The sequence below is a fragment of the Homarus americanus genome, unplaced genomic scaffold (genome assembly GCF_018991925.1).
Source record: "Homarus americanus isolate GMGI-L3 unplaced genomic scaffold, GMGI_Hamer_2.0 scaffold55640, whole genome shotgun sequence".
NCBI lineage: Eukaryota > Metazoa > Arthropoda > Malacostraca > Decapoda > Nephropidae > Homarus > Homarus americanus.
This window is the reverse complement of record NW_024713650.1, coordinates 3,240,282-3,267,402: the sequence shown is the minus strand read 5'-3', so window position 1 is coordinate 3,267,402 and position 27,121 is coordinate 3,240,282. Positions and strand designations below refer to the sequence as shown.

The window sequence follows — 27,121 nt, the reverse complement described above, 5'->3', positions numbered from 1 at the left end:
GTCCGCCATATCGTGGAATTCACGATTTAGTCGAGCCCCTGAACACGATGCGTATGGTTTTGGAGCTACATTCATTTTCATTCTTCTCCCAGGCAATATATTGGTGTTGTTTTAGGAATCCCAAGACACTGCCTTCGTGAAGTGGTATAAATCCCGGTGAACTAACGTCTGAGTGCCCAGAAATATGCCGCGGGAAAAGAAGATCTCTCGGAGAGCAGCTGCCGTCGCAGCCGCTCTGGGTAAGAATTTCGTCATGTTTTGTTCTATTTCTGGGTTATTTTAATCCCCACGGGCGCCTTATGTAACCTACCAGGAACTATAACAATGTTGAGTTCGCTGCACGAGTATGGGGGTCAGGTAGTTTTGCAAGGGCTTGTGGGCAAAAATTTTCTGTCCAGCTGGAGCACTGAGACAATAAATGTTAGATATATGAGTTATATAATAATGGTCACTCGAGAGTCATCCATCTTGGGTTCAGTGTTACATAAGAACACGAGAAGGAATAAACTGCTGTAGGCCCAGGCTGGCTGCCCCAGCCCTTGTCACTCATGTATGTGTCAAACCAATATTTGAAGCTCCCCAGCGTGTTCCAGTTAAAGATGGTGTATCTTAACTTGTTTTATTCATCCACACCTATTTTCTTCAGTGTTTACCTAATTCCCATCTAAATATAAGTATATTTATGCAGTGCATATTTTGCTGTGACCTAAGTTCCTACTGACGCTATTTTACCGTGAGTGCACTCTGATTGGTTAAATGTCTGTAATAGCCCCTGTCTTATAGGCAGAAGTATTTATATAAATAGGTTAATTACCATTGAATTATATACTCTTATCACCCCCTGTAACTTTCCATTAGCTATGAGGTAGCATGTTTAGAGCACGTGATAAGGTGTGTCCATGGGAAGTCGCGTCATTTGGTGCTGAGCTAAGGCATTAAGTATCCGGCAAACAAACGGCAAGATATCCACCGTGTTTATTTTGTTCTTGAAATGTTTGGGTGATGATCGGAAAATATGAATGATAATGCACAAGTTAGGAAGTTTGGTGAGGTAAGGCAGTGCAATTCGGTCCTGTCTGTGCGACTAGTCAGAGCCAAGCTCCCACTTCACGTTGCCCCAAAACGGCGATGGCAGCAAGCCTCCAGAAGAGGTTTTAGTACCAAGCGTCTGAAGGATCCAGCGTTAGCACATGTTTTCAGAGAGCAGCTCGAACATGGGCTGATAAACAACCCTACAGCAAACAACGTGAATCCCGGTGCCGAATGGGATACTCTTAATACTGTTATGACAAAGACCTGCAGAGACCCTCGGCCAGATCAAAAGAATACACCAGGACTGATTTTATGAAAATGACCTGGAAATCAAAGTACTCATCGATGATAAACGTGCTGCTTTTACTGACTGGCAGAACAACCCTCAGTCTCTGACCAAAGCTGATACCTTCCGTAAATAGAAAGCGGCAGCCCAGCGGGAACTTCGCAATCAAAAGACTAATATGACTGGCTTAAAAATAAAGCAGGTGAAACACAAAAAAATGCAGATCAACACAAGATGCGTGAATTTGTCATTTCCACTAAAACATTTTATTGGCCAGCCACTCATGGCATAGCCCCCCTCTGCTCATCTGACGGTAGCCTCATAATTAAAGATGATGAAGGCCTCCTTCAGCACTGGGAAGAGCACTACCGTTCACTGCTCAACCGAAACACCGATGTGGATGTCCTGACTACCCAACAGGTCCCTCAGCATCCAGAGCTGACCCACCTCAGCTATCCTCCATCCCTGGATGAGGTAGCTACTGCCATCAAACAGATGAAAATAACAAAGCCTCAAGGCATGATGGAATCCCAGCCAAGGTGTATAAAGCAGGAGGACCTCTGCTTACAAGCCGTCTCCACTCTCTCCAGGAGAATATATGGGAAAAGGAGGAAATCCCTCAAGCTCTTAAAGACGCCTCCATCGTCAATATTTATAAGAACAAGGGAGACCAGTCAGACTGTGGCAACTACCGTGGGATCTCGCTGCTCTCCGTAGCTGGCAAGATTATCGCCCGAGCCCTCCTAAACAGACTTCTTCCTGAGGCAGAAAACTTCCTCCAAGAATCTCTACGTGGTTTTAGACCATCACGTGGCACCACTGACATGATCTTTGCTGCCTACCTGATACAGGAAAAGTGCAGAGAACAGCATTGTGATCTGTACATGACTTTGTTCTACCTAACCAAGGCCTTCGACTCGGTCACCAGGGAAGCCCTCTGGTGGACCCTCATCCGTTTTGGCTGCCCACCAAAATTCATCGCCATTGCGAGGCAACTCCACAATGGCATGAACGGCAGTGTCCTCCACAACTGCACACAGTTAGAGCTCTTCCCCATCCAAACTGGGGTTAAACAAGGGTGTGTACTGGCACCAACTCTCTTTTCTATTTTCTGGCTGCCTTCCTTACTCGTGCCAGTGCCAATTTAGCCAGCGGGGTGAACATCGAGTACCGGGTGAAGGGGGGTCTTTTCAACATAAGACGACTCCAGGCAAGAGTAAAGGTGTCGGCAGCTTCCATTACTGAACATGACCTACAGGAGATCCTGAACACCTATGCAGATGCGTATGCACACTTCGGCCTTGAGGTGAATGTACCTAAGACTCGGATTCTCTTTCAGCCTGACCCTGGTTCAGCCACACCTCCACTATCCATCCAGCTTAACGGTACTACCCTATCTAATGTTACCCACTTTTGGTATCTCGGCTCCCGTCTGTCCACCACTGCAGACATCGATGAAGAGATTCAGCATTGGATGAGATGTGTATCTCAAGCCTTTGGCAGACTCAGAAATCGTGTCTTCAGCTGTAGGGAGCTGAAATTATCTACAAAGCTGCACGTATGTCAAGCAGTGGTCCTCTCCACCATTGCTATATGGCAGCGAGACATGGGTCACATACAGGAGGCACCTCAAGGCACTTGAAAACTTACACCAACGTAGTCTATGTTCCATCCTCCAAGTTTATTGGGAAGACAAGAGAACAAAAGCCAGTATTCTTGCTGACACCAACTGTAGGAGCATCGAGGCTACCATTATCCATGTACAACTACGCTGGACTGGCCATGTTACCAGCATGGATGACAGTAGACTGCCAAAGCAGCTACATTACAGTTACCAAGCGAATAGTAAACGTAACGCCGGCGGGCAACTGAAAAGGTATGAGGATAGTCTTGAGACAAACCTGAAAAAGTGCCAAGTCGACCGCCTCACCTGGGAGTCGATTACTCCACATCGTAATGCTTGGAGGAGCACCACACGAGAAGGTGTTAATACTCTTGAGTTAGCCCGATTGCAAACCAAGGCAGACAAGCGTTAACGCTGGAAAGGCACTGCCGTCGCCCCTCCAGTAGTAGTAGGTGGAGCCTTCCACGTGTGCATTGAATGTGAACGACTCTGTCAGTCCCGTATCTGCCTCTTTAGTCACCTCAAAACTCACCAACCTAGGTGACATCCCTAATAACTCATATCATTGTATCTTTGCTGGATGATCATCTTACCCGATTCCAAGTGACAGCAAAGTAGTAGTAGTAGGTTTGGTAAAATTTCTCTTGTTGCCATTAAGCAAAATCGAAGTTGAAACTATGATTTTCTGGTGGTTTTTGATGTGTTATGAATGAATTTGACCTTCATTTCTGGCTGAAATCAGTAGTTTCTGAGATTAAGCCCCCCCCTTCCATATAAGTAAAAGGTGTTCAGAAAACCATCGGAAAAACAAAACCCTAACCTAACCGGGGAGCTCCACAGTCGTTTGATGCTCTGGGTGTATACTGCGTAGAACATACATAATAAAATGTTAAGTATCTCGCTTATACGTAATTTGCACCAGAATGCCATTGAAGAAAAGTGGGTTAATATTCACTAGTTACCACCACCTAACTAAATATTGAGTCATATGGGAGATAGAGAAAATAAATAATTAAGTGTCAATGTTTTTGTTGGAAATTTATATTTTTTTTAGTTATTTTAACTTATTTTATAATATTTGGCCAATCAGTGTCACTGTTGATGTGAAGTCATAGTCGTGCGTGCCAATCAGCGTGTGTGCCAATGTGACGTAATATTCGTGCACTAATCAACACAAGTCTCGATTCCCGGGCAGTTGGAAGATGGCGTCTGTGTGAGGTGGATGCACATTGACTGGCTGCCGCATTATTCAGCTCATTTTGGCCAATGAAGCAGCAGTCATTGACATTTTTAGGGCTGACGGTGTTCTTGTTTCATCTGTTAAATGTTCAAGATGTTATTCAGAGTGTGAGTACCGTGTAGATCACCCTGCATGGTACTGTGGCAAGAGACGGACACTTCCTCACTCTACCCTCCTGTGTCTCTTACTTATGATAACCTTCTTACACACGAGGGGTTAGGTTAGGTTTGTGAGGTTTTTCCAAAGTTTGACCTCCCACTTTTATTTATTTATTTTTTTCAATCTCTTAACTTTTGCTCATTTCCGGTGGCAATGAAGGTGATATTTGTATTTAACACAATGATTTACACAATGATTTACACAATAAAAACATAAAAAGTCAATTAGATGTTGGCAGCTGTTAAATATTTACCAGCGTGTCTTAGAGTAGTCAGAACTACTGATAACAACTGCACAATTCCTGAGATTCGTGTACAAGTGAAATAATACCTTTAGTTCTAGGTTCTGTGCATTGTCATTTCGATTTGATTAGCCAATTAGAGCTCACTCAGGGGTAAAATAGCATTCGTAGGAACTTAGCCAGTCACAGTTAAATATACACTGCCATTTATTTAATATAAATCCATTGTTGTGTTCATTCTAATTTAATAGTTTAAGTACCTTAGTTATATCACCTTTATTTATCTCTCTCTGTGTTGGATCATAAGGCCCCTCACTCTACAGTACCATACAGTATAACCTTCAAGAGAAAGCAAATTTGGCTTTCTAAATCTTTCTCTAGACGGAAGATTTCTATCGTAAAATTCAGAACACCTTGTTTACATACGAGTCTGGAAACTTGCCAAGTACTGCATACACCAGTTACTGCTACACTGTGGGTAATACCTAATAAGTGGGTAATTATTGGCGACTTTGCTGCCGCTGGTTTTCTGAAAACAATTTTAAAATGCTGCTATTTCACTGTGTTTTATAGTGGATACTGTCGTAGTTATGGCAAATGTGTTAAACCTAACCCTAAACTAACATTTCCTAACCTAAGCGGCTATTATGACTGTACTGTACTGCAAACATCAAACCAAATAAGCGTGTTGGCGGTAAAGTTGTCAATATTAGCCAACAAATGTGTTCCGCTTTAGCTTCAAATAAAGGAAATTTCTTCATGGAAGATGAAATCATTTTACCTCAAGAAAATTGAAAAAATTTGGAGGAGTATTTTGTGTAATAGTGTATCACTTTTTATGTCCGTTGTGAGCGAAGGAGAGGACTTGTGCCATGTGTTGGTGTAGCAGGCCATCTTCAGTACTGTAGCTACTGTATTAACCAAGTTTTGGAAATTGAAGTACAGAATAGTACAGTATTTGTAATGTTTTGGTGGGCAATTTGACTTGTGAAGATGACAACATCTCAGAATGTTTTTAAATTGTCCAAATCTTAATTTCATCCAACTAATATTTCATAAACCAAATTTGGATAAGTTGAGAATGTAACAGTGAGTCGTATAATTTACCCAGTAAATATGTTTCTAATGGTGGTACTGTAATTTATGCCTGAAAAGGTTATTACTGTACTTGATAGTTCATTTTTAGTCCCATGTAGTCCCTTATCTCATATGCAGAGGATGCCAGCTGGCTTTTCTTACACTTGAGGTAGCTTATGTAACTAATCACAGTGATTTCTTATTCTTATCTACAGTATCTACCATATCAGCAACCCTTCACTCTTCTTCAGAGCTCTCCCACTTCAACAAACTTTCTCTTCACTTTTTTTTTATCCCATCCATTTTATTTGCCCTGAATATAAGACATAGCTGGTGTAATATGGACTTGTGGTTTACCTCTGTATTGTTCTTATGTACTAATGTATGTCTTAGGGATGTAATGCTTATAGTCTTGGGATAGCTATGTGGATAAAGAATTACTCTACTGTACTGTCATTTTGCACTTGACTAAATGTCCCTTCTGTGTTTCGGCATTCTATCTCATTTTGTTAAATCCTATTGTTTTATATTCTGCACTATTGTATTGCTGTAGGACAGTTAAAAGATGAATAAAGCATAGTTAGGTTCTGGCAAACTGTGTTTCATTACAGCTAGCTTGGTAACTGATTTTTGTATTGCAGTTTGAATTGTACTTTTTCCCTTCATTTCAACACCTTGCTTCTATACAGACCTGCAGTTTGCTCTGAACTTCCAAGCTTACGTGCCTTCTTTTCATGGACAGTATTGTTATCCAAGTCTTTATTCTGAATTACCATTACATAATTCTCAGCATTTATCTTTAGCTTACATCTCATAAAAATTTGACTAGTACTCAACCATTGGTAAGAGTCAGATAAACCTTATACTGTACTGTATATAATAATAGTTTCATAAGTTTTTATTCTTTAAAGGTCACTCTGAAAATACTGTAGGTAGAATACCATTGAATTAATGACAATTTTGAAAAAAAGGTCTACCATCCTTAGCCCTGTTTTAGTAACTAAATCATCAGATTGCAAATATAGTTGAGAATAAAAAAAAATTTATAATCATACCTTTCACCTCCTGGGCATGTCCCAGTCCCATCAGGTAGTAGGCAGCTACCAAACAGGGAGGTACTACCGCCTGGGAAGATATTGGAAGCATAATGTGTTGTCTAATGGTAGACTCTGCTGCCATATGGCATCACGAAAATTGTGACCAAGTCCCAGGTTGCTGTTCTGACTTTCTGCCTCATTTACACACAATTGCAGGGTCTCAATTGTTTCTCTTACTATTGACAACACAACATACATACTGTATATCATTTCTCACTAATGATCTTTTTTTTTAACTTCTTTATGGTTCCTTATTATTATTATTATTATTATTGCAGTGTTTTCAGTATTATTATTGTTATCATTATTTTTTTATTATAAATTTTACTTTTCTGAATTATTATTGTTATTATTATTATTGTTATTACGTTTTCGCCCCCGGGCCCTGATGTGGGTCGGTGACCTGTGTCCGGGTGGGGTAACACCCGTAAAAAAAAAAAGTCAGTCATGTGACTGTGCAGAGGTTCATAGACATGGAGGAATTTCCACAATGGATGGTGGTGATAAAACTCCACATTTGCAACTGACACCTCTGATGGGGGAACCTCAATCTCCAATAGTGGTGCAGCACTTAACTTCTTTGTTGTGTTTATGGTATTCTAGTCAGACTATATCACAAGTTTCACTGTTTTGCTCCTGTGGTTATGTACTGTAATAACTTCCTTTCAATTAAACTAACACAAATTGTTCCCCTGACATTTCTATGATTAATTATTATCCATCTACCCGCCCCCAAATTTTACCCACGACCTGTTATTTTTCTCTGCCTTGTGTACGGTACAGTCCAGTACTCTTCACCAAATTGTTGCCTTTCCTCACCTGTACAGTACAGTTAGTGATGGTGTTGACATTCATTTCTACTGTACAATGTAAGGAAGTGAACCAAATAATGGGAGGGAAAGATCTGGTTTGTTCTAGACACATTTAGGATCCGAGTTCGTTTTTATTGGCTCCCACAACTGAAGGACGGAGGGCAAATAACTATGGTGTCTAAAGTAGCCCGGTATCAGAGGACACAGAAAGTATAGCAGAATTCTGATAGTCTGACACCATCAGCAGACCTCTGCTCACCACAAACATCCAGCTTACAAATGTTATGATGTACAATACTGTACTTCGAAATTATGTAGCCACCCAACAGAAAATGTACACTTCAGTAAATGTTCATGTCACTATAAAAAGCTTTCACTTTCTCAATTAGCCTAGGCCCTGTTGTTGACTTTCTTTGGTCCACTTAACCATGATCCATTTATACAAAACACTATCTAATTGATGCACTTTAGGCTGTTTCATTGTTTGTTGCTTTTCGGTTCCCTGTACTTTTAAGGCTCTGATGATCTAATATTGTATTGTACTTTTGTTTGGTTTAAGCCGCTTTATTATGTCCATTTTCTGATGTACAGTATTGTCAAAGTTATATACAGTACTTTCTTTCACACCTTTACCACCTCTTTTACCTCCGTTCACATTAGAAGCCATTACAAATGATGGATAAACACAACACAACTATACTGTAGGTGAACTGGTGAACAGCAGCGTGGAAAATGGGAACTGGATCATGAATGGTCGGGATACTCACTCCGTCAGTTTGATAATAAAACTCATCACAAAATGCTGCAGGTGTGGCTAGCCAATGAGCTGCTTCATCGGGTGTTGTCAGACGCTGTGATAAAGTCTGCCAATCTGTTCGCAAAACTCATCACAACATCCTTCTCATGCAGCTAGCCAGTGAGCTGGACCATCGGGCTTTTCCAAATCAACTTTAAATACAGTATGATACTATTTTGACCTGATGCCAAACTATTGGGATTCTGCTGTACCAAATTCAGATACAGAACCTGTACTAAAATGAGACTAACTTTGAGGAGGAAGAAAGAGCTTGAGGGAAGAAGAATTAAAGGGTTTAAACAAGGACCAAAACTAGATTTATGCCTTTGTGTTTCTGAAATTTCTTCATCTGTGTCGCTTCATGATATGATGATGTACAGTACAGTGTCTACATGTACCTTTATAATTTTTTTAGAACCCTGCATAAGTAATGCAGTTGTTAGTATTATCACGAGATGCAGCAACTTTTATTACATTTCTATTATATTTTTTGACAGTTGTTGGTGGTGAAGATGACGAGACTGCCAGTGTCAGCAGTGATCAAACGGACTCCACGGCTCAGCTCACGGATGGTGTGTGTTAATATGCTATCCTCACCTTTTTCCAGTGTAAATGGTGGTCATTTAGTTGTTGTCTCTCAGATTGTTATGATACAGTGCATCTAACAAGGATTGGTGTAGATATCATCATGGAGCTCTTTACTTGAACAATTACTTTGCAGTACAGGTAATGGTATTTTATCTAATTAAAATAAGTTGAGAGGCAGTTCTGTACTGTGGTAATAGCTTAATTTTAACCCTTTGGTTGCAGGAGGTTACCCTAAGCTGAATAAATTTATCTGGCGGTAGCCAGAATAAAATGACGTGTGCGGGAAACGCAGCGAAAGGGTTAAATAATTTTGTTCATAAATTTCAATGTTGTTATGGGTTGTTAATCTTAAAATGATTTGAATAAACAATTCAGTATAATGTGTAATTAGATTTAGTTGAATATTATTCAACAATAAAGTTGAATAGTTAAGTTGATTCAAAATTATCTCTGGCAAATGATAAATTATCAGATTTTACAGTTAACACCGAAGCTTTTGTGTCGACAGATGAAGGAGTGTCGGAACTTGAGGCATATGAACAGAAGGTACGTGAAGCCATGGATCTCGCCCTGGAGAAGTCTGTACACACCCGCACCAACGCCCTGACATCCCTCACCACTGCATTTCAGAAGAGGTTAGTTACTAGTGTGTTGTGCCTGTCATTGTTCCCAAGAAGTACAAAATGAAAACTTGATTGACAGTCAATTGAACATAGATTTGAGACCTAAATTTCTTATCCATCGCAGGGTGTTGACACCATTCCTACTAGACCATCATCAGACTATATGTGACTTGGTAGAGCGATCACTGAGAAAAGGGAGAGGACCAGAACAGGTTGCGGCTGCAAGGCTGGCATCCCTCCTCGTCCTCAGTCTGTCACAAGTACCTGAGGCAGAACAGGTCAGACTTCATTTGTTATGTGTCAACAGATTTGGGTTAAGTGAATGGAGACAGGTTAAGGATTTTGTAATGTTTTGGTGGTAACCAAAATTATTTCTTGGAATGATGGGGGGCATTAGGATATTAAGTTTCAAGCTTTGACTTGTATCCAAATTTTATAAATTTAAAACTGAATTGTAATTTGATATGTTTATAGATAGTATTTGTGGTGGCTGCTTGTATACATTAAAAAACTTGATCGTACACACTGCATTTTCTGTTTGTCTATACAGTGTTGGATAGTGGAGTTCACCTCCATGTTGGATTACATCCTATATACAGTATACCGTATTTGCCGGCGTATAAAATGCATTTTTTATCTATTTTTTAATGTATCGCAAATTACCCTGCGTCTAATGCGCCCGTATTACGGATGGGAGGCCGAGAGCCGTAGGCGGAGGTGCCTAGCTAGGGAGTCTGGGACGAGCAGTAGTCCACTAAGCACTAAAATTGTGTTACTAATAATAAAATACTGAAAACAAGCCAAATTATCACAATCTATTATCACAAAATTTCCGCAATTTTGCCGAAGACGTAAATTATGGCTTACATTGGCTTAATGGCAGAGGGAAGCTCACAACATCTCACTGTACCTCCTTCCCCAGCATATGTAACCCACACCAGATACTGTACACGTCTTACATTATTTAACGACTGTGTTACCCTTAAGAAACATTTGTTTATTATCTGAATGAAAGATGACCCGAGAAAGATTAAAGAAATGTTAACAGAAAGTTCAGCCACCAGTCAGCCATTTGCAATGAGTCGATGCTGCCAAAACAATAGTGATGGTGCTACACCCTGGTGGCAGATTGCAGTTACACAAAACATCACAGCCAAAAATACGAGTTTCAAATCCTGTCAGTAATTCTCTTGACCAAAATATAAACAAGCCACACAGCTGCTCTGATCAGAGGTAGAGTTGGGTTAGTATAATGTTACTATATATATTATTTCCTACTTGATTCCAGTATATATTATATTTACATGCACAAAATCTTATGTTTTCCCCTACAAAACCACTTTAATCCACATTCAATAATTGTATGATGAAACTTAATAAAAAAATCATAAAATATCCTTGTAAAATAGGGGTGCGTCTTATATGCCGGCAAATACGGTATACAGTATTTATAATGTAGTAAATAGTTGCCAGCAAGTACAAAATGATGTTTTAATTAAGTTTAGTTATCTTAGCAAGTGTCAATATTATAGTAGTGATGTGTTACAGGTGTACAAGACCCTGCAGCCTGTGTTGACCGTGGCTCTGACTGACCCATCTGGCCCACTTGCTGGGCGGCAAGAATGTGCATTCACTCTGGCTTTGTCTGCATTCTTGGCTTGTCATGACTTGGCTGATGTCACCTCTGCCATGAATACACTCCACTCAGTATTTGGTGGCTCTTTACCCAAGGTAATTCATATGTTGTGTTTTTCAGTATTGTAGAGACTTCCAGTGATGTTAATCTTATTCATGAACTAAGAAGTGTCAGTAAATTCAGTGATTGGTTTATAAATGTGTTTATCGTCCCACAAAATGTATACAGTAAAATACAGTAATTAAACTTTAGCATAACTGCTTAATTTTCACTTGAATGAACGATCATCTCACTACAATTCAGTACTGTACAAACCTTTGTATAAGATACTACTGAATTGACATACTCATTCATTAACATTATACAGAAGGGAATATTTGGCTACAGTACAGGCTCAATAGTCTGGAGACAAATATTGAAATAGGTTGTCATTATGGGTGTAGCAGCTGTAACTAGTACCTTTGTGGCAATGGTAGCAAGCGTAATCCAAAATGTCTCTAATTTTTCAAATATCTACCAAATATTACAAAACTTGACAAATATATTTTGTACGTATTTGGTAAAAAATTTGGGTCGTGAGAAACATTCACGAATATATATGATGCACGTGTGTCGCCAAGGAATGCGACCGCCAACCTCTGTAAACAAGTATTATACTGTACGTATCACACGTATTGGTCACGTTCAGTTCGTGTTGGTCAGTTGTGGAGTGTACAGCTGCGGTCTACTGCACAAGCTTTTTCCCCTCTGTTCTTCCATCAATGTGCAGTGCTTGAGCCATTATGTCTGATAGCCCTGGACCAAACACCTAAATATGGTACTCTACTTTTAAATGCTTAAATTTTGATTGGGACAGAAAACTTTTTTTTTTCCCCAGAGCCCCTAATATTTCAAATTATGGGAGTTTTAATGTCTATCAAAAAATGTGTGGTGAAAGTTGCCAGCTGGGAATGCATCTCCCTCTCCTATTTACATTAATTCTTATGGGGAAAATTTCACCATTGTTTGCAATGACTTTTAGGAATGCATCCTTTGTGGTAACTGGGATATTCCTGTATTTTCTTTATTTCTAAGCCACGATAGAGTATTGTAATGATTATTCCACAGCTTTTATTATTTCATTACATGTAACAACGGCAACATGCCATGTCACAGGCCACCTCCCCAGTTTTTTCCCTTCTCAGTAAGTCACGCTGTCATTAAACTGAATTTTGACCTTAGGTTAATTATTCCCAGTTCCTGGTATCCAAATCATCATTGGTCCCGATGAGTTCGGATAAAAGGACTTGCACTGTAGTCCCTCCCCTCTAGGGTAGGGTGATCATGTAGAAGACAGGAACCTAAGGCTGACTTTGAATTGCCAGCAAGCTTTCTCTAATAAATATAACCTTTTAGTGTAGGTGTGTGTGGTATGAGGAATTTAAATGAAGTTGTGGGTGAGGGCTGATGTTGAGTAGTTTAGTTTAACAAAATTATTGGCAAAGCTTGTAGTACAGTTTGCCTATTCTGAATAATTCAGTCAGGACTTGACACTAAGGGTGGTATCACTTCTCACTGCCACGCAGGACAGAGGTTCATCCACAAAGAAATACAGCATATTCATTAACAGCTATATATGTATAGCGGTCAGATTCATGTGGGTAATGTCACTGCTCACTGCCATACAGGACAGAGGTTCGTACACAAAGAAATGCATCATATTCATCGACACTACATATAGGTCAAATTCATGTGGGTAATGCCACTGTTCACTGCCATGCAGGACAGAGGTTCGTACACAAAGAAGGAAATATATCACATTCATTAGCAGTATATATAGGGTCTAGGACAACTGGCCGCCGCCATCTGGCCGCAGCCCAACTGGCCGCGGGAAACTCGCCGCGGCCGACTGGCCGCCATATGGAACCTAACCTAACCTAAATTAGGCGTTTGCAGTTTACCCCCAGTCCGCCGCGGCGAGTTTCCCGCGGCCAGTTGGGCTGCGGCCAGATGGCGGCGGCCAGTTGTCCCATTCCCGTATATATAGGTCAGTGGTTCACATACATTGGAGTCATATTCTAATTGAAGACTAATCAGTGTGGGCTAGCAAATTTTGGATAAACAGCAAGAATGTCCTCAAGCACACGTGATTCAATGTAGTAATTACAAAGTTCAAGATACAATAAGCCAGGTGGCCTGAAGTCTTTGACAGTGCCACATTCAATAATATAGTGTTCAAGTGTATGCTTTAAAGGTTTATCACAAAGTTTACATGCAGAGTGTTACGGTATGGGTACAGCGTTACTAACTTGCCAGATGTGTCTGTATCCTAGCCTAATTCTGGCCACGACTACGTCACATTGTCTGGTTCTGTCCTTATGCTGGCCATACTGGTACCTCTTGTCACAAAATTTGCCATATTTACTAATGCTTCAACTGCCAGATCTCTGCATTTCTCACTTCTTCTAGATCAGAGTTCATGATTCTGACTTGAATGTTTTTAATTACAGCATTGGACAGGCCAAGGTCACGGTCAACATTTTCTTTCTTACATGCCTCATTGGCCAGTCTATCAGCACGGTCATGATACCTGATTCCAACATGGGACGGAATCCACACAAATTCAATACGAAAGTTGTTCTCATTGGCAGTTATCACATTCCTCTTAATATCACATACAACTTTAGACATAGAGCCTGACGGGCTCTTCATTGATTTCAAAGCACTTTGAGAGTCACAGAATATCACCCCACCTCCATTTTCTTTAAGGTTGTCAGCTAAGTAGATTCCAGTTAGTTCAGTTTGTGTTGTGCTGGCCCAGTTGTTCAGCCTTTGCTTGTTTGACACTATCATCTTTAAATATTACAATTGCACAGCCTGTTCTACCTGTGTTTGTCTGCACAGAACCACCAGTAATAGCATAACATTCACTTGATTTAATACTCTGTGTCTGTTAATAGTTTCTAGTGTGACACATCTCATCACTTCGGTGTTTAACATTTGCTTACTACCAACAGGAGTGTAATTAATAGGAACTGATATATCCAGCCAAGGAGGAATGGCATTAATGGGTTCGTCTGGGGTGATTGGGACATTCAGTTTCAAGAGATCTGCAACACTTTTATGAAGCCACGCCCCAAAGAGAGTCTTTTGTGGAAGTTTAGCGAGATAGTCGGGATTATTTAGATAGAACATCAACTCAGTTTGAGCTGTAGTTTGGGGACCATTGTTCTTCAAAACTTTGACACAAAACATGGTATTAAGTAGGGCTATCCTCTCAGGTAGGGAGGGCAGTCCAAGCTCTTTCCTTATGTTTACAATTCTGGTTGATTTTGGGCAACCTAGAATGATGTGCATGGCTTCATTTTGCTCTACCTCAAGGCTGTTGAGTTGTTTAGGCAGAATAGTCACAAGATGGAGAGCATGATAGTCAACTACAGAACGAATGAAGTGAAGATAGAAAGTACAGGCATAGGTGATGTTAATTCCATAGCCCTTGCCAACAAGGGTTCTGAAGGTTTAATGCGCTGCATTAGTTTGGCACAAAGGTTGCCGACAAAGTTTGCATCATTCACACAAATTCCAAGATATTTATAGGAGCTACATAGTTCCAAGGGCATGCTGTTAATGTTAAATTCAAAAGGCAGAGGGTTCCCACCGTGTTTGCTAAGTGCAGGACTGACATAATTAAATATTATGTCTTGTGTCTTAATGAACCAGTTAACACTCCTTAATCTATATAATAATAATAATTATCCTGAATTCTCTCAGTCCTGATGGATAAAATGATATATACTGTATGTAGGGATTTAGAGTACTGTACAGTACACGTATCCTTGGTGCACTACCCTGCTCTTATGCAGCTAACCCCCTGAACCGCCCTAACTTGGGGGGGGGGCGCAAATATACACGAATTCACACTTACGCGGGGATCCTAGGAACGTAACCCTCGCATACTCTGAGACCCCACTGCATATTGCTTCCCATGTATTGACAAAGACAGAACTAAAGTGAAATTAATGGCAACCCAATACAGTATTGAGAAGGTTATTGTTGTATCATCTTTCAATTATTTCAATACTAAATATTAAAACTTCCGATCATTCTCTCTTTAAGAACTAAACAAACACACTACAGTAGAAGTCCAAAACTCCGGACTGCTTGGGGATTGGGTCGGTCCGGATTTTCGGATTTTCCGGATTCTCAGGCAGTACTTTTAAAATTCAAATTTAAGGAGGAATAAAGAAGAGATGAACAGGTACATTTTGATAGTTTATTCATTAGCAAATATACCATGCTTCATTTATCAAAACGAGCAGTTTTAAAGAAAATGCTGTGAATTCTAGAATTTTATTCTTTGCCTTTTTTATATCATAAATTGTAGACTTTCAATGTTGTATGTTTCCATTAGAACAGTATTGCTCACACCACGTTCTATTTTAATTTTTTAAAGTTTGTCACTCAATTTCAATGTGTTCTTTTTTCTCTTCACACATCGAAGTTTATCTACTTTAGGAGCCATTATTATGGGCTCTGTAAATGGAAAGAGTAGGACTCAAAATTACATACGTTGTCACAGTTTGATTGCTCATTTTAAAGTGGCGACCGCGTGGTCGCTTGTTTTCGCTGTGCAGCTGTAGCGCTCACGCATGTGCACATACACACAAAAGCCAGCTAAAAAAAATGTTTGAGTTTTCGAAAAGTCCGAATTCTCGGGTGGTCCGGATTTCTGGCATCCGGATTTTTGAACTTTTACTGTACTGTATAATGTTAGAGAGGATCATCTGATGGGGTTGGGAGAAAGATGCACTAGAAGTGAGTGGGTTGAATATACAGGAAGCAGCAGTGTTTGAATGAGTGCAGACAAAGTGATTTTTGGAGGACAGGTTGTTGATGGGTGATACTGGCTTGTGTGGAATAATGGGTAGACCACATTTGGTGTTTTGTTATGGAAAGAGAGACCAGTGGTAGAACATCTATAACAGTAGTGAGAATGGAGACTGTTATTGTGAACTTCTCTTTATTCTAGGAAGAAGCTTGAAGTGTTAAAGGGGAATCATAGAAGGTTCTTACAGTTGCTATGATTGGAATATTTTAGTACAGTACAGGTACAACACCGATTTTCCGGCACCCTTGGTTCCAAAGCCTTGCAGGATTATCCGTTTAGCTGGACCAACCGAGGTCAGGTAATAATAACTCAACAACACACCTCTGACCCACTAATTATACACCCCCTGTGTCTCTAAAGCACAATGGACTGCTAGAAACTTAAATTAAACAAATATTAAATGTAAATTAATTGATTTAATGTAATACATTATTATAAATGATACAGGTTTATTAGTACAGTATAAATGAAACGAGTTTATTAATTACTGTACAGTACTTAAAAAGAATGTTGCTGTACTACCATTCCCAAAGTGGCAAATTTTAGAATTTTACTGAACTGTAGAGCTAATCACAAAGGTCTGGAAGTTGGAGGCAACGCCATCTGTGGCCACCCAGTAAACTAGTCTGGCAGTTGCCGGACTTTCAAGTGCCCTCTCGTAATTTTGTCCGGACTAAACAAAGTGGCGGGCCATCAGTTCCCAGAAAATCGGTGGTGTACCTGCACTAATAAACCAGGATAAACCAACTAATAACAACACCTTCCTCAACAGGGTAATGGGGAGCTGCCCAACCATCCACCTGCAGTAACAGCACTTCACACGGCAGCTCTCAATGGCTTCTGTCTCCTGCTGTGTCTCTTATCCCCCACCTCCGTCTACTCTATGGCCAACAAGTATGTATTGTCAAGCTAAATAACTGTATGGTGGTCGGTCCTTTGCAGAAGTGAATGATGTTAAGTGTATATTAAATTTGTAAATACTGTACATAGCTACATCACCAGTAATATAAATATACAGCTTAGAGTGGTGTTACCTTAAGGATAAATGTGGATGTGCAATGTGATGGGAAACCCTGTTCAGTGCTAAAAGGGCCTGTTTGGTATTGAAAGGGTGAAGTTTTGCAGGATGTTTTGGGCATGTGCAGAGTATGGATGAGACCAATTGGATCAAACGATGCAGTAGTTTAAATTTGGAAGTGAGGAGAGCCAAGGGCAGGCCGAGAATGTCAAGGGGAGAGGTTTTAGGAAATGGCGTTAGAGGGTGCAAGAGACGGTGCATTATGGAAAGTTGCCATCGGGTAATCGTGGCTAACCCGCGCAAGTGTGGAAAACAGCCGTAAAATGTTGATCACAGTTATGATGTCCAATATTTACATTCACTATCCAACTGAGTAGTTTGTGCAGTCTACCAGTAATTGTTTTACCCTCCTTGATGTGAGCCCTACCCTAGTCTTTTCACCCCAATGTTGGTGTTCTACTTAATCAACTGGTCATAGTAATTACTAACAGAGATATTTTATCCAAATTAGGCAACAAATTTACTCAAATGAAAGTATTTAGATAAAAGATTGGCTTTGGAACCACAAGTGCTTATAGTGAAGAATTTAGAATTGAGATGCTGTACTGAATGAGTATATGAAGGTCCAAATTTTTGCCCCAGTGCTTGGCACCTATTACAGTACAGTACTGCCTTAATAGAACATTATTCTGGTGACACCCAGTTAGAGTATAATTGGTGTAACACAGGAGTGTAGATTACTATGTTACATAATACATTCTTAGCAATTTTTTAGTACTTTATCATATTAATGTATAATAATATGGTACAAATGCATTGCCAGTGTTGCTGCTGTCTGTCTGTTAGGAAACAAATGTAGAATGGTATGCACAGTGTGACATATTTGACACTGTATTTTGAATTGAATTGAAAAAGTTTATTTAGCCAGAAAAACAAAGATACAGAGTGGATAATAATAAAAATATTAACATGGCTGAGCCAGTTGAGAACCTGAGCTCTCCTGTAGGCACCTGATATATACTGTACATTTATCTCAAGGAAGTATTATGTAACATTTAGTATCATCTGGAATAGTACACAGCATGGGAGGCTTATGGAGTGACAGCTTATCAGTTTGATTTGATGAATGACTACAGTACACTGTTAATGTCACACCTGCAACACAATGTTCACATTAAGAATAAATAGATCTTTGACATATTTCCCCTGAAACAATAAATGTTGCTAAAACAGGCGTATTTTTCTTTATATTTTTATTTATTTTCATTTTTTATTATTTTTATTTATTTTGTTTTCTTAAAAATAAGTCATGTAGTTTATATGAGAGCTTGTAAATAAAAAATTACTACAGGTTGTTGCGTGAGATGTTTGATCTTCTGGGCTGCAGTGATGTAGATCTTCGAATCCAAGCTGGGGAAGCTGTGGCTCTGCTGTATGAAGCTGCCCGAAGTCATAATGATGATTATTATTGGAACCGTGGAGGAGAACTCTGCTCTGTCTTGAAAGGTAAGCTTTCTTAATGCTACTTAGATGCTTTCTCATTTATTTTCATCACATTATATCGCCTATATTCTTCCTATATATTTTAAACACTATATGTACAGTTGGGGTCAAAAGTCTTGAACACTTGACAGTATTTGGCATGTAAGTACCCGAAGATCTTAGGTATTAAGGAGAGTTTGATCCCATTTTGTGGTTCAGGCATAATATGTGATGACAAGTAGTGTTATTAGTGTATCCCAATCATGTATAAATAACTCAGAAGTAGATGCCAGATATTGCTAAGTGTTCAAGACTTTTGACTCCGACTGTACATAACATCCAGTATCTATCAATGCTATTTTTATTATACTGTATGCTCAACTCTCAGTAATTTGATACAGTATTTTGGGATGAATTGATATTTTTGGTCGAGGTAGAATTGGGGAGAAGAGTTTGTTTTTTTATGAAAAACATTGACTTATTTAAAAATATCAAAATAGCCAATTGTGACTTCCTTTATGTGATGGGAGTTACATTTCTATGAAAATAAATCTTCATCTCATTTTGTACACTTTATGGCTCTAAAGGCTCAAAAATGAAAAATATGATAAATGAAAATGTGAGATTAAGAAAGTGCAATATATGCTAATGAACAAAATATTGGAATGTGTGGAAAAGGTATGATATGCACGTGGGTAAAAAAGACAGCGTGTGCTGACCAAACAGGGAGGTACTACCGCCTGGGAAGGTATTGGAAGTATAATGTGTTGTCTAATAGTAGACCCTGCTGCCATATGGCATCATGAAAATTGTGACCAAGTCCCAGGTTGTTGATATGACTTTCTGCCTCATTTACACAAAATTGCAGGGTCTCATTGTTTGTCTTTCCATTGACAACACAACATACTGTACATACAGTAGTCCCTTGGTTAACGAATGGTTCGATTAACAAAATTTTGGTTAACGAATTAGTTTCCATAAGGATTTATAGTTCGATTAACGAGCAAAACTTCAATTAGCGAAATCCTTACGACAAACATGTTTTGTTGTGCGCATCACCTGATCGGCTAGTCTGCCAATACAGTAATTGGTTCTATGCTTAAATTCGTTTCCAGTGAAGTAAATATCGAGAAGGTTGGTCTCTTGAATATTTCTGCATTTTTTAGATTAAAATTATTGGTCATTCTGAAATTTAGTTACCATATTGTTAATATACAGTGCAGAAATTATTATGAAACATGAAGAAGGCATTAGAGCCAATGCACTCTGTAAAGAATATGGCATGCCATACCTCCATAAAATTGAGGTATTTTGAGGGTACAAGGCTTGAGTGGACTGTGACAGCTGATATTGTACACACAGTTGCCAGATGTATAAGAGCTTTTGGCAACACCAGCTATGTTACCCGGTCCGAACAATGTGAAAGTAAAAGAAAGCGATTATATGGGGGGGGGGGGAGATAACACTGCTTATCTGAACTGTTTAAAGAAAATCAGTTATTACTGCACTTCAATAGCTAGGGTCTTTAAGTGTATAATGAGGTTATTAAAAGATTAGTATCTAGTATCTTGACCCAATTGGTCTCATCCACTCTCTCCACATGCCCAGACCATCTCAGCCTGCCTCTACACAAAACTTCACCAATACCTGTACTCTCAATACCTAACTGCCCTCTTAGCTCTGAACAAGGTTTCCTGTCTTTCAGTGTCACATTGCACAGCCACCTCACCATTCTCATTTCGGATCACTCAAGTCTGTTTGCCATACAACATAACACTTCTCATGCCACTTGCATATATCTTACCTTTTATGTGGAAGGAAGGTCCTCTTGCCATCAATAAAGGCAGCGACTCTCAACTTTCTCAAGCAAATTTTGACTCGACTTAGCACCTGCTCCAGTACATAAGTACAGGTATATAAGAATGGAGGAAACTGGGCAGTCCAGTTTACACCCACCCCTATCAGTCAAGTGTCCATCCAACCTATATTTGAAGCTATCCAGCATATTTGCGTTAATGATGATGTTTGGTAACTTGTTCCACTCGTCCACTACTCTATTTCCAAACCAATATTTACGTATCTCGCGCCTAAATCTAAATTTGTCTAATTTAAAACCATTGATATGAGTTCGCTCCTGGTTGGATAGTTTGAGTACCTTTGTTTAGCCCTGACTTCCATTTATACATCTCGATTATATCGCCCCTCAGTCACGTCTCTCGCTGATCAAGTCAACCAGGTAATAAAGATCAGACACAGTTCAGGGATATATCCCCAATGTTGAGTTTATCTTTGTTGAGGCCACATGGTTACCTGCACACACTGGGACACTTAAAAGTCAGCAACATCACGAAGTCTGCCTCTACCCCGCTGCACATTTCACACTCATTGCACATTATTGAGTTTCTGCCAACACCTTTCTTAAATATATCATATGGTCAATCAAAAGAATAACAGTACAAGAGTCCTTTAATACAACACACTTTTGATATGTTATCATTTGTCTTGGAATGATATAACATTAATAGTTGAAAGTATCTTAAATGAATTTACAGTAATTTCTGTACAGTGGTCCCTCGGTTAACGAACACTATTCATTCCAGAAGGTCGTTCGTTAACCGAAACCATTGTTTCAATGGGTTTTTGGGTAATTGGTTCCAGCTCACCGAAAATTACCTAAAGTGAAAAAAATGCAGTAAAGTACACTTACTTTGAGGTGTGCATGTAGAAGGCTCCTGGTTGATGATGATGATGGGAATTAGAAGTGGGGGTGGAGGAGAAGGGAGAAGAGAAGGCAGTGGGGTGGAAGAGAAGTCACCCCATGCTTCATGCCGACATTTCACCCATAAAATTTTAAGTTCACTTGGTGTAACTCAAGATTATTTTCTTTAAATCAATACTGCACTGCACTATATATTGTCAATATGTAAAATAAATTTCAGAATGACCAATAATTGTACTGTAAAAATGTAAAAATAGTTTATGTTCAAGAGTCTCAAGCAAGATGCTTCCTCCACTGAGCAGACACACAAAGTGACGCCATTTTGGGTGAGTCAAGCGGCTGTTTGGCGGGCTAAAAACTAGTTCCCTGTACTTCAATTATGTTAAATAATTGTTAAAATGACTAAAAAAATTAATATAAGATTTGGAAAATTATTGAATAGTACAACCTTCTTGATATTTACTCAAATGGTAACGAATTTAAGCCCTAAATCCGATTACTGTATTGGTGGACTAATACTACAGCTGGTGAGCAGGCGAAAGCAGGCAAAAACATGTTGGGAAAAATTCGTAAGGAATTCGTTAACCGAACTGAATATTCTTATGGAAGGTATTTCGTTAACTGAGGCGTTTGTTACCCGAGGGATCACTGTATACCATTTGATGTTAGTGAAATTGTTTTTCCAGTATTGTACTCATCTACTTCATGGAAATTAGAAGTGTATGATAAATATTTAGTTACTATTTATTATTTCCAGATCTAGCAACAGATTCACACAAGTTTAGAGCCAAAAAGGACCGCAAACAACAGCGAGCTTCATTTCGAGATGTTGTACGCACTGTGGAGGAAGAGGAGGTACCATGTGAGACAGTGTCTCTGGGGCCACAGCACCAGAGACAGGAACTACTGTTAGATACTTGGTCACTCAAGTTGCAGTACTCTTCCTTGTGTCGTGCTCTGGCTCAAGGACTTAGCATTCACTTTACTTTTAATATCGGGGTAAGTACATTATCTTGACACATATTGTGTTTTTATAGTCTATCTTACTACACCTTAAAAGTGAGAGGGAGAATTTGGATGGAATGGGAATACCTGTGTGTAAATGTTCATGTTGTGAATTCAGTAACTTGTGAAGGGCAGCAGGTTGTCTGAGAGAAATTAATAGTACTGTAGCGGTTTTTGAAGCACTGTAAGAGCTTATATTTTCAGCAGGATTCCCAAGATTGGAATTTGGCCAAAAAAATGGTGACAATGACAATTGTACAAATAGTGAAAACTTTGAAACTCTACATTGGCAGCTTGTTTAGTATGGGTGAAATGAATCATATTGGAACACTTGCATACAGTTTTAACTTAAAGGACTGCTTCAGAAGATTAATATTAATGTGGATGTCAACTTCGAGAATCAACGTACATTAAATCTCCGTCTTTTACTGTGGGGAGAATGGGATGATAATGACCTGCATTTTAAGACTTGGACCATGAAAATCAAGCTATAAATAGATTTTTTGCCAAGTTTTATAATTTGATGATGATATTTTTGTCCTGCTAACAAGAATTTTTTGGATTGATTGATTGTGGTAATTACATACCTGGCGATGTAATAACTTAAGGTCATATGTCGCCAAAATAAAATAAAAGCTTAAAAGACTAAAATCAAATAATGCAAGATAAATAATATAGAACGTTCATAAAACTATTTAAATGTTAATACTGTATATATTGGTGTACAAGGCATATAAGACAACCCCAAATTTTCTATTTAAAATTGAAGTTTTAGCCGATACTTGCCAACCGTCCTGAGTCTCACTGACCATCAATACAGGTAAGCAACAACCGAAACCCGTAAGCTAAAGTTGATAAAAAAAAAACGATACTTGACTGTTTGAAGCAAGGCCAGTTTACATGACTCACTGCTGTAGTAGTGACTGTGAACGCCACTGATGTCACCGAGGCGTCGGTTCTTTTACAGGAACTGATTTCTGGTTGGAATACGGTAAAATTTTGAAAAAACATGAACATCCGCCAATACGAACGAGATTAAACTAAGTGATTAAGTGATTTTTGGTGTACTGTATATTAGGATCTAGGCTATGATATATTGTAGTGGGATTATAAATATTATTCTGTAAATACGGTATGCACATAGCTTGTGTTCCGACTTAAGAATGTAACCCGTTTATGTTAATTAAGTTCGGCAAACGTGAGTTAAGTGGGTGTTAGCCAAAAATCTCTGCCACCCATGGGACCAACCTAGGCTGTAGGATTTACGGTTCACATTTTATACTTGGAGTATAAGACAACCCCTAGTTTTGGGGGTCTTTTTTTAAGCTTAAAAGGTAGATTAAACTCAAAGCTTGTGTAGAAGGCCGCCTTCCTCCACGAAGGAGAGGACCCCCCCAGCATTAAAGAGATATGGTAAGACTTGTGTGTAATAATAGTAATAATAAACGGTTTATTAATAGAGTTGCAGCCGATGGCTGAAAATATACAAATTTACATTTGATTCAGACAATAATATATGTTCAATACATTTACAGGGCTGTACAATACATAAATCAGGAGCTGTTTATTATTTTAATAGATGGGATGGTGCTGTTCTTATATCTATCAGTGCTGGCTCTTATGGGCTGAATTTTGTTGTAGTGGCGGACTGCGCGAGGTGGGCGGGGGGCTGCAGGTGGCAATAGTTGGCAATGACGAGGATGGTGCAGTAGTCCACTGCCAAACCCTGCTAGTGTGTGGTAGTGGAGGTCACCGAGGGATGGCATTTCCAGGGTGGAGAGAGCGTTGATGTAGCCGGAGTACCAGTAGTCTGCGCCGAGCATGATTCTGCAGGCCCTCTTCTGTACCTTCTCTAGCTGGAGTTGTTGGGTAGAGTTGAGAGAAGATGACCAGGCTGGTGACGCATACTTCAATTTGGGGAGAACAAATGCGTTGTAGATGGGTCTCGGCTCTGGCGTGGGTGCACCAAGTGACCTGAGTCGTCGTAGCATGTACAGTCGGTACGAGGCTGCCTTGATTGTGTTGTTTACATGGGCCTTCCAGTCCAGCTTGTGGTCTATAGTTACACCCAGGAGTTTGGCAGACTGCACTAACTGGAGAGGATGGGCACCCACTGTGACTGCTGGAGCTTGCACTGGAGTGGTGGCGGTATTGAAGTGCATGACTACAGTTTTGGTGTGATTGATGGTGACCTTGTTCACTGTAGTCCATGCCTGTAGCCTGTCCAGGGTGCCTTGTAGCGATGAGTTGTCCGGTGAGGTGTTGTCCACTGTAACCCCCACAGTGCAGTCATCCACATACTTCCACCTGTGAGGAGTATCCGATAGAGCGTCGTTGATCAGGAAGCACAGTGGTCCCATCTTGGTCCTCTGGGGAACACTGCAGATGAGGTGTTGGAATGTGGAGACAGAACCCTGGTACCTCACTGCCTGACGACACTCACTCAGGCAATCAGTGAGCCATGAGACCAGGTTGGTGGGCAGACCTAGTGCAATGGCCTTGTTGATAACTGTGCAGTGATCAACAAGGTCAAAAGCCTTCCTGAAATCAAGAAGGGCAATGGCCAGTGATGTCTTACGTTTCTCCAGGTTTTTGTGCAGAAAATCCAGGAAGCTAACTAAGCAGTGTGATGTAGAGGAGGTCCTCATATTGCCAAGTTGTTGTGGATCAATTGACTGATAAATACTAGCAAATGCCCATTCAAAAACAAAGTCTTCACAGAGTAGACTGGGTATAGGGGTGACAAATGCGGTTTTCCATTCATTAGGGCATTTGCTTTGTCTGAGGGAAGCATTAATAATGGAACAGATGCGGGTGGCAAGTTTGACTGCCAACTCCCTGTAAATTTTGATTGGAAGGTCAATTGGGGTTGTAGAGCATTTAGATTTAAATTTCAGGAGTTTGTTGGAGATTTCAAATGGTTGAACACTGGGAGGGGGGGAGGTAAGTAGGCCAGGAGGAGAGTGAGGTCAAGACTGGGTAGAGTATGACATATGGGAGCAAAGTGGTTATTAATTGTCTCAGCTGCCTCCTCACTAGATAAATGAGAGATAAAAGGAAATGTGGGAGACTGATGGTTAAGACCACAGAGATCTTTCACCTAAGAGTACCACTGACTGATGCCAACCTCCTTGAAGCTGTGCACTTTCCTGGGATAATAAGACTTCTTGGCTGACCTGATTGCCCTGATGACCTGGTGTAGTATGCCTTATTGCGCTGCTCAATTAGTGTGTGTGTGTTTGCGCTGGTGCTTACGACAAAGATCTCTGAGGCTGGGGCACTCCACCAGGCGGTGTCGAACATTCAATGGGACCAAGCAGTCATCACAATGGGGAGGGGGTGCCCTCTCCATTAAAAAAAACATGAATCAACCATGTGTGGTTAAAGCAGTCTCTTGGCAGTGTGACAGTCCCTGATATCCTGACATCTAATGTGGGGTGGATGGCAGCTCTTATTATTGGCTTCATATAAGAGTCAGGTAGAGGGGAATGATGTGACACAGGGTGAGAAGTAGCTGCTTTTGCCACAGCACCGGCACACTCGTTTCCCTTCTCTCAACATGAATCAGAATCCAGTAAAATCTGACTTTCTGGCCCTGGCATTGGATGAAAAACAGCCACTGTAAAATATCTATAACTAAGAGAGGTGGCAATGAGACCCCAGCTAAGGCCTGAAGAACACCACGAGAATCGCTAAAAATTGTAAATCACTCTGAGGTTTGGTAGAAATAATCTTGAAGGCAAGTAAAAATAGATGTCATAGTTGGGAGACTAACATTCTGGCAGAGTTTGGGAGAGACTACCCCAACACCCACGCCTGCATCTGACTTAGAGCCATCGATGTAAACAGGGAGAATCCACAGAGCAGCACTAGGGAACTTCATAGGATATATCTGAACAGGAGAAAGTCAAAGATTACTCAGTTTTTTGGATGAAGAAATATTTGTCATCTGCCCACAAAAGTGTTGAGATGAATATGAAAGTATACACAGCATCCTTATTCAAGAATTCCAGCCATATAAGAGACCTTTTCTATTTTCTACACGAATGTTTTTTTACCTCAGGTTCGTGATATGTTCAACTTGGGCCCTCCACCGCTGCAGCTAGACCGCAACATGGCAGCTCTGGCTCGACGTAACCAGAAGAAACCTAACCACGAGTCCCCGGCCAGCAAGGCTCGCCAGATGGCCCGCAACAAGAACCGTGACAATAGAGCTGCTGCTAAGACTTATGATGATTGATCCTAATTCATTTAAGAATTTGGTTTCTTCCCAAGACCTGCCGCCATTAACAAGACTGTACCATTACGATATCTCCATCATTTCATACTGCAGCATATTAAATATTCCTGGAAAAAGCTTTTATTTAATGTAATGAGTAATAATATCTCATACTTTTAAAATATTTAAAAGACAAAGTTAATTTATAAATCAATAAAGCTATGGCTTCACAGTACATAAATTTGTTCAATTGTAGATAAAATTTGTATAGAAGATGTTTACCTGATTTTTCTAAGTATTAAATACTTTCTTATGGGGAAAAGAGAATAGCTGCAAAGAGGTTTAATTTTTACCCTTACACCGTGATAGTTGATCCTGCAGCCCTGTGTTAATATATTTTTAATCTTATGGTAACTAACTAAGCTTTTTGAATTTTGTTTTATCTATATATAAAAAGAAACTTTACATTAATGTAGTTTTGCTTAAACTTCAATGTTGGTCCATTTTAAGACATTTGTTTACATGGGTCTCCTGACATGTCTTTGGTCCCTTGGTGATATATTTACTACTGTTTATTTGTATAATAAATTGTGTGTGTAA

General features: G+C 39.8%; 1 protein-coding gene across 1 annotated transcript; it reads left to right on the top strand.

Moving 5' to 3' along the window:
• LOC121873660 (interferon-related developmental regulator 1-like) lies at positions 1-27,121 on the top strand. Its single transcript, XM_042377315.1, has 9 exons — positions 1-239; positions 8,862-8,936; positions 9,461-9,587; positions 9,700-9,853; positions 11,124-11,306; positions 16,851-16,972; positions 18,448-18,602; positions 22,055-22,296; positions 26,366-27,121. The coding sequence occupies exons 1-9, from the start codon at positions 185-187 to the stop codon at positions 26,540-26,542; spliced, it is 1,290 nt and encodes a 429-aa protein (XP_042233249.1). The 5' UTR covers positions 1-184; the 3' UTR covers positions 26,543-27,121.

Excerpts from the sequence above, each read along its gene's own strand:
- LOC121873660 (XM_042377315.1), top strand. The coding sequence starts at position 185 with ATGCCGCGGGAAAAGAAGATCTCTCGGAGAGCAGCTGCCGTCGCAGCC. Across the intron at positions 240-8,861 it reads TGCCGTCGCAGCCGCTCTGG|TTGTTGGTGGTGAAGATGAC; the intron begins GTAAGAATTTCG and ends ATTTTTTGACAG. Across the intron at positions 11,307-16,850 it reads TTGGTGGCTCTTTACCCAAG|GGTAATGGGGAGCTGCCCAA; the intron begins GTAATTCATATG and ends CTTCCTCAACAG.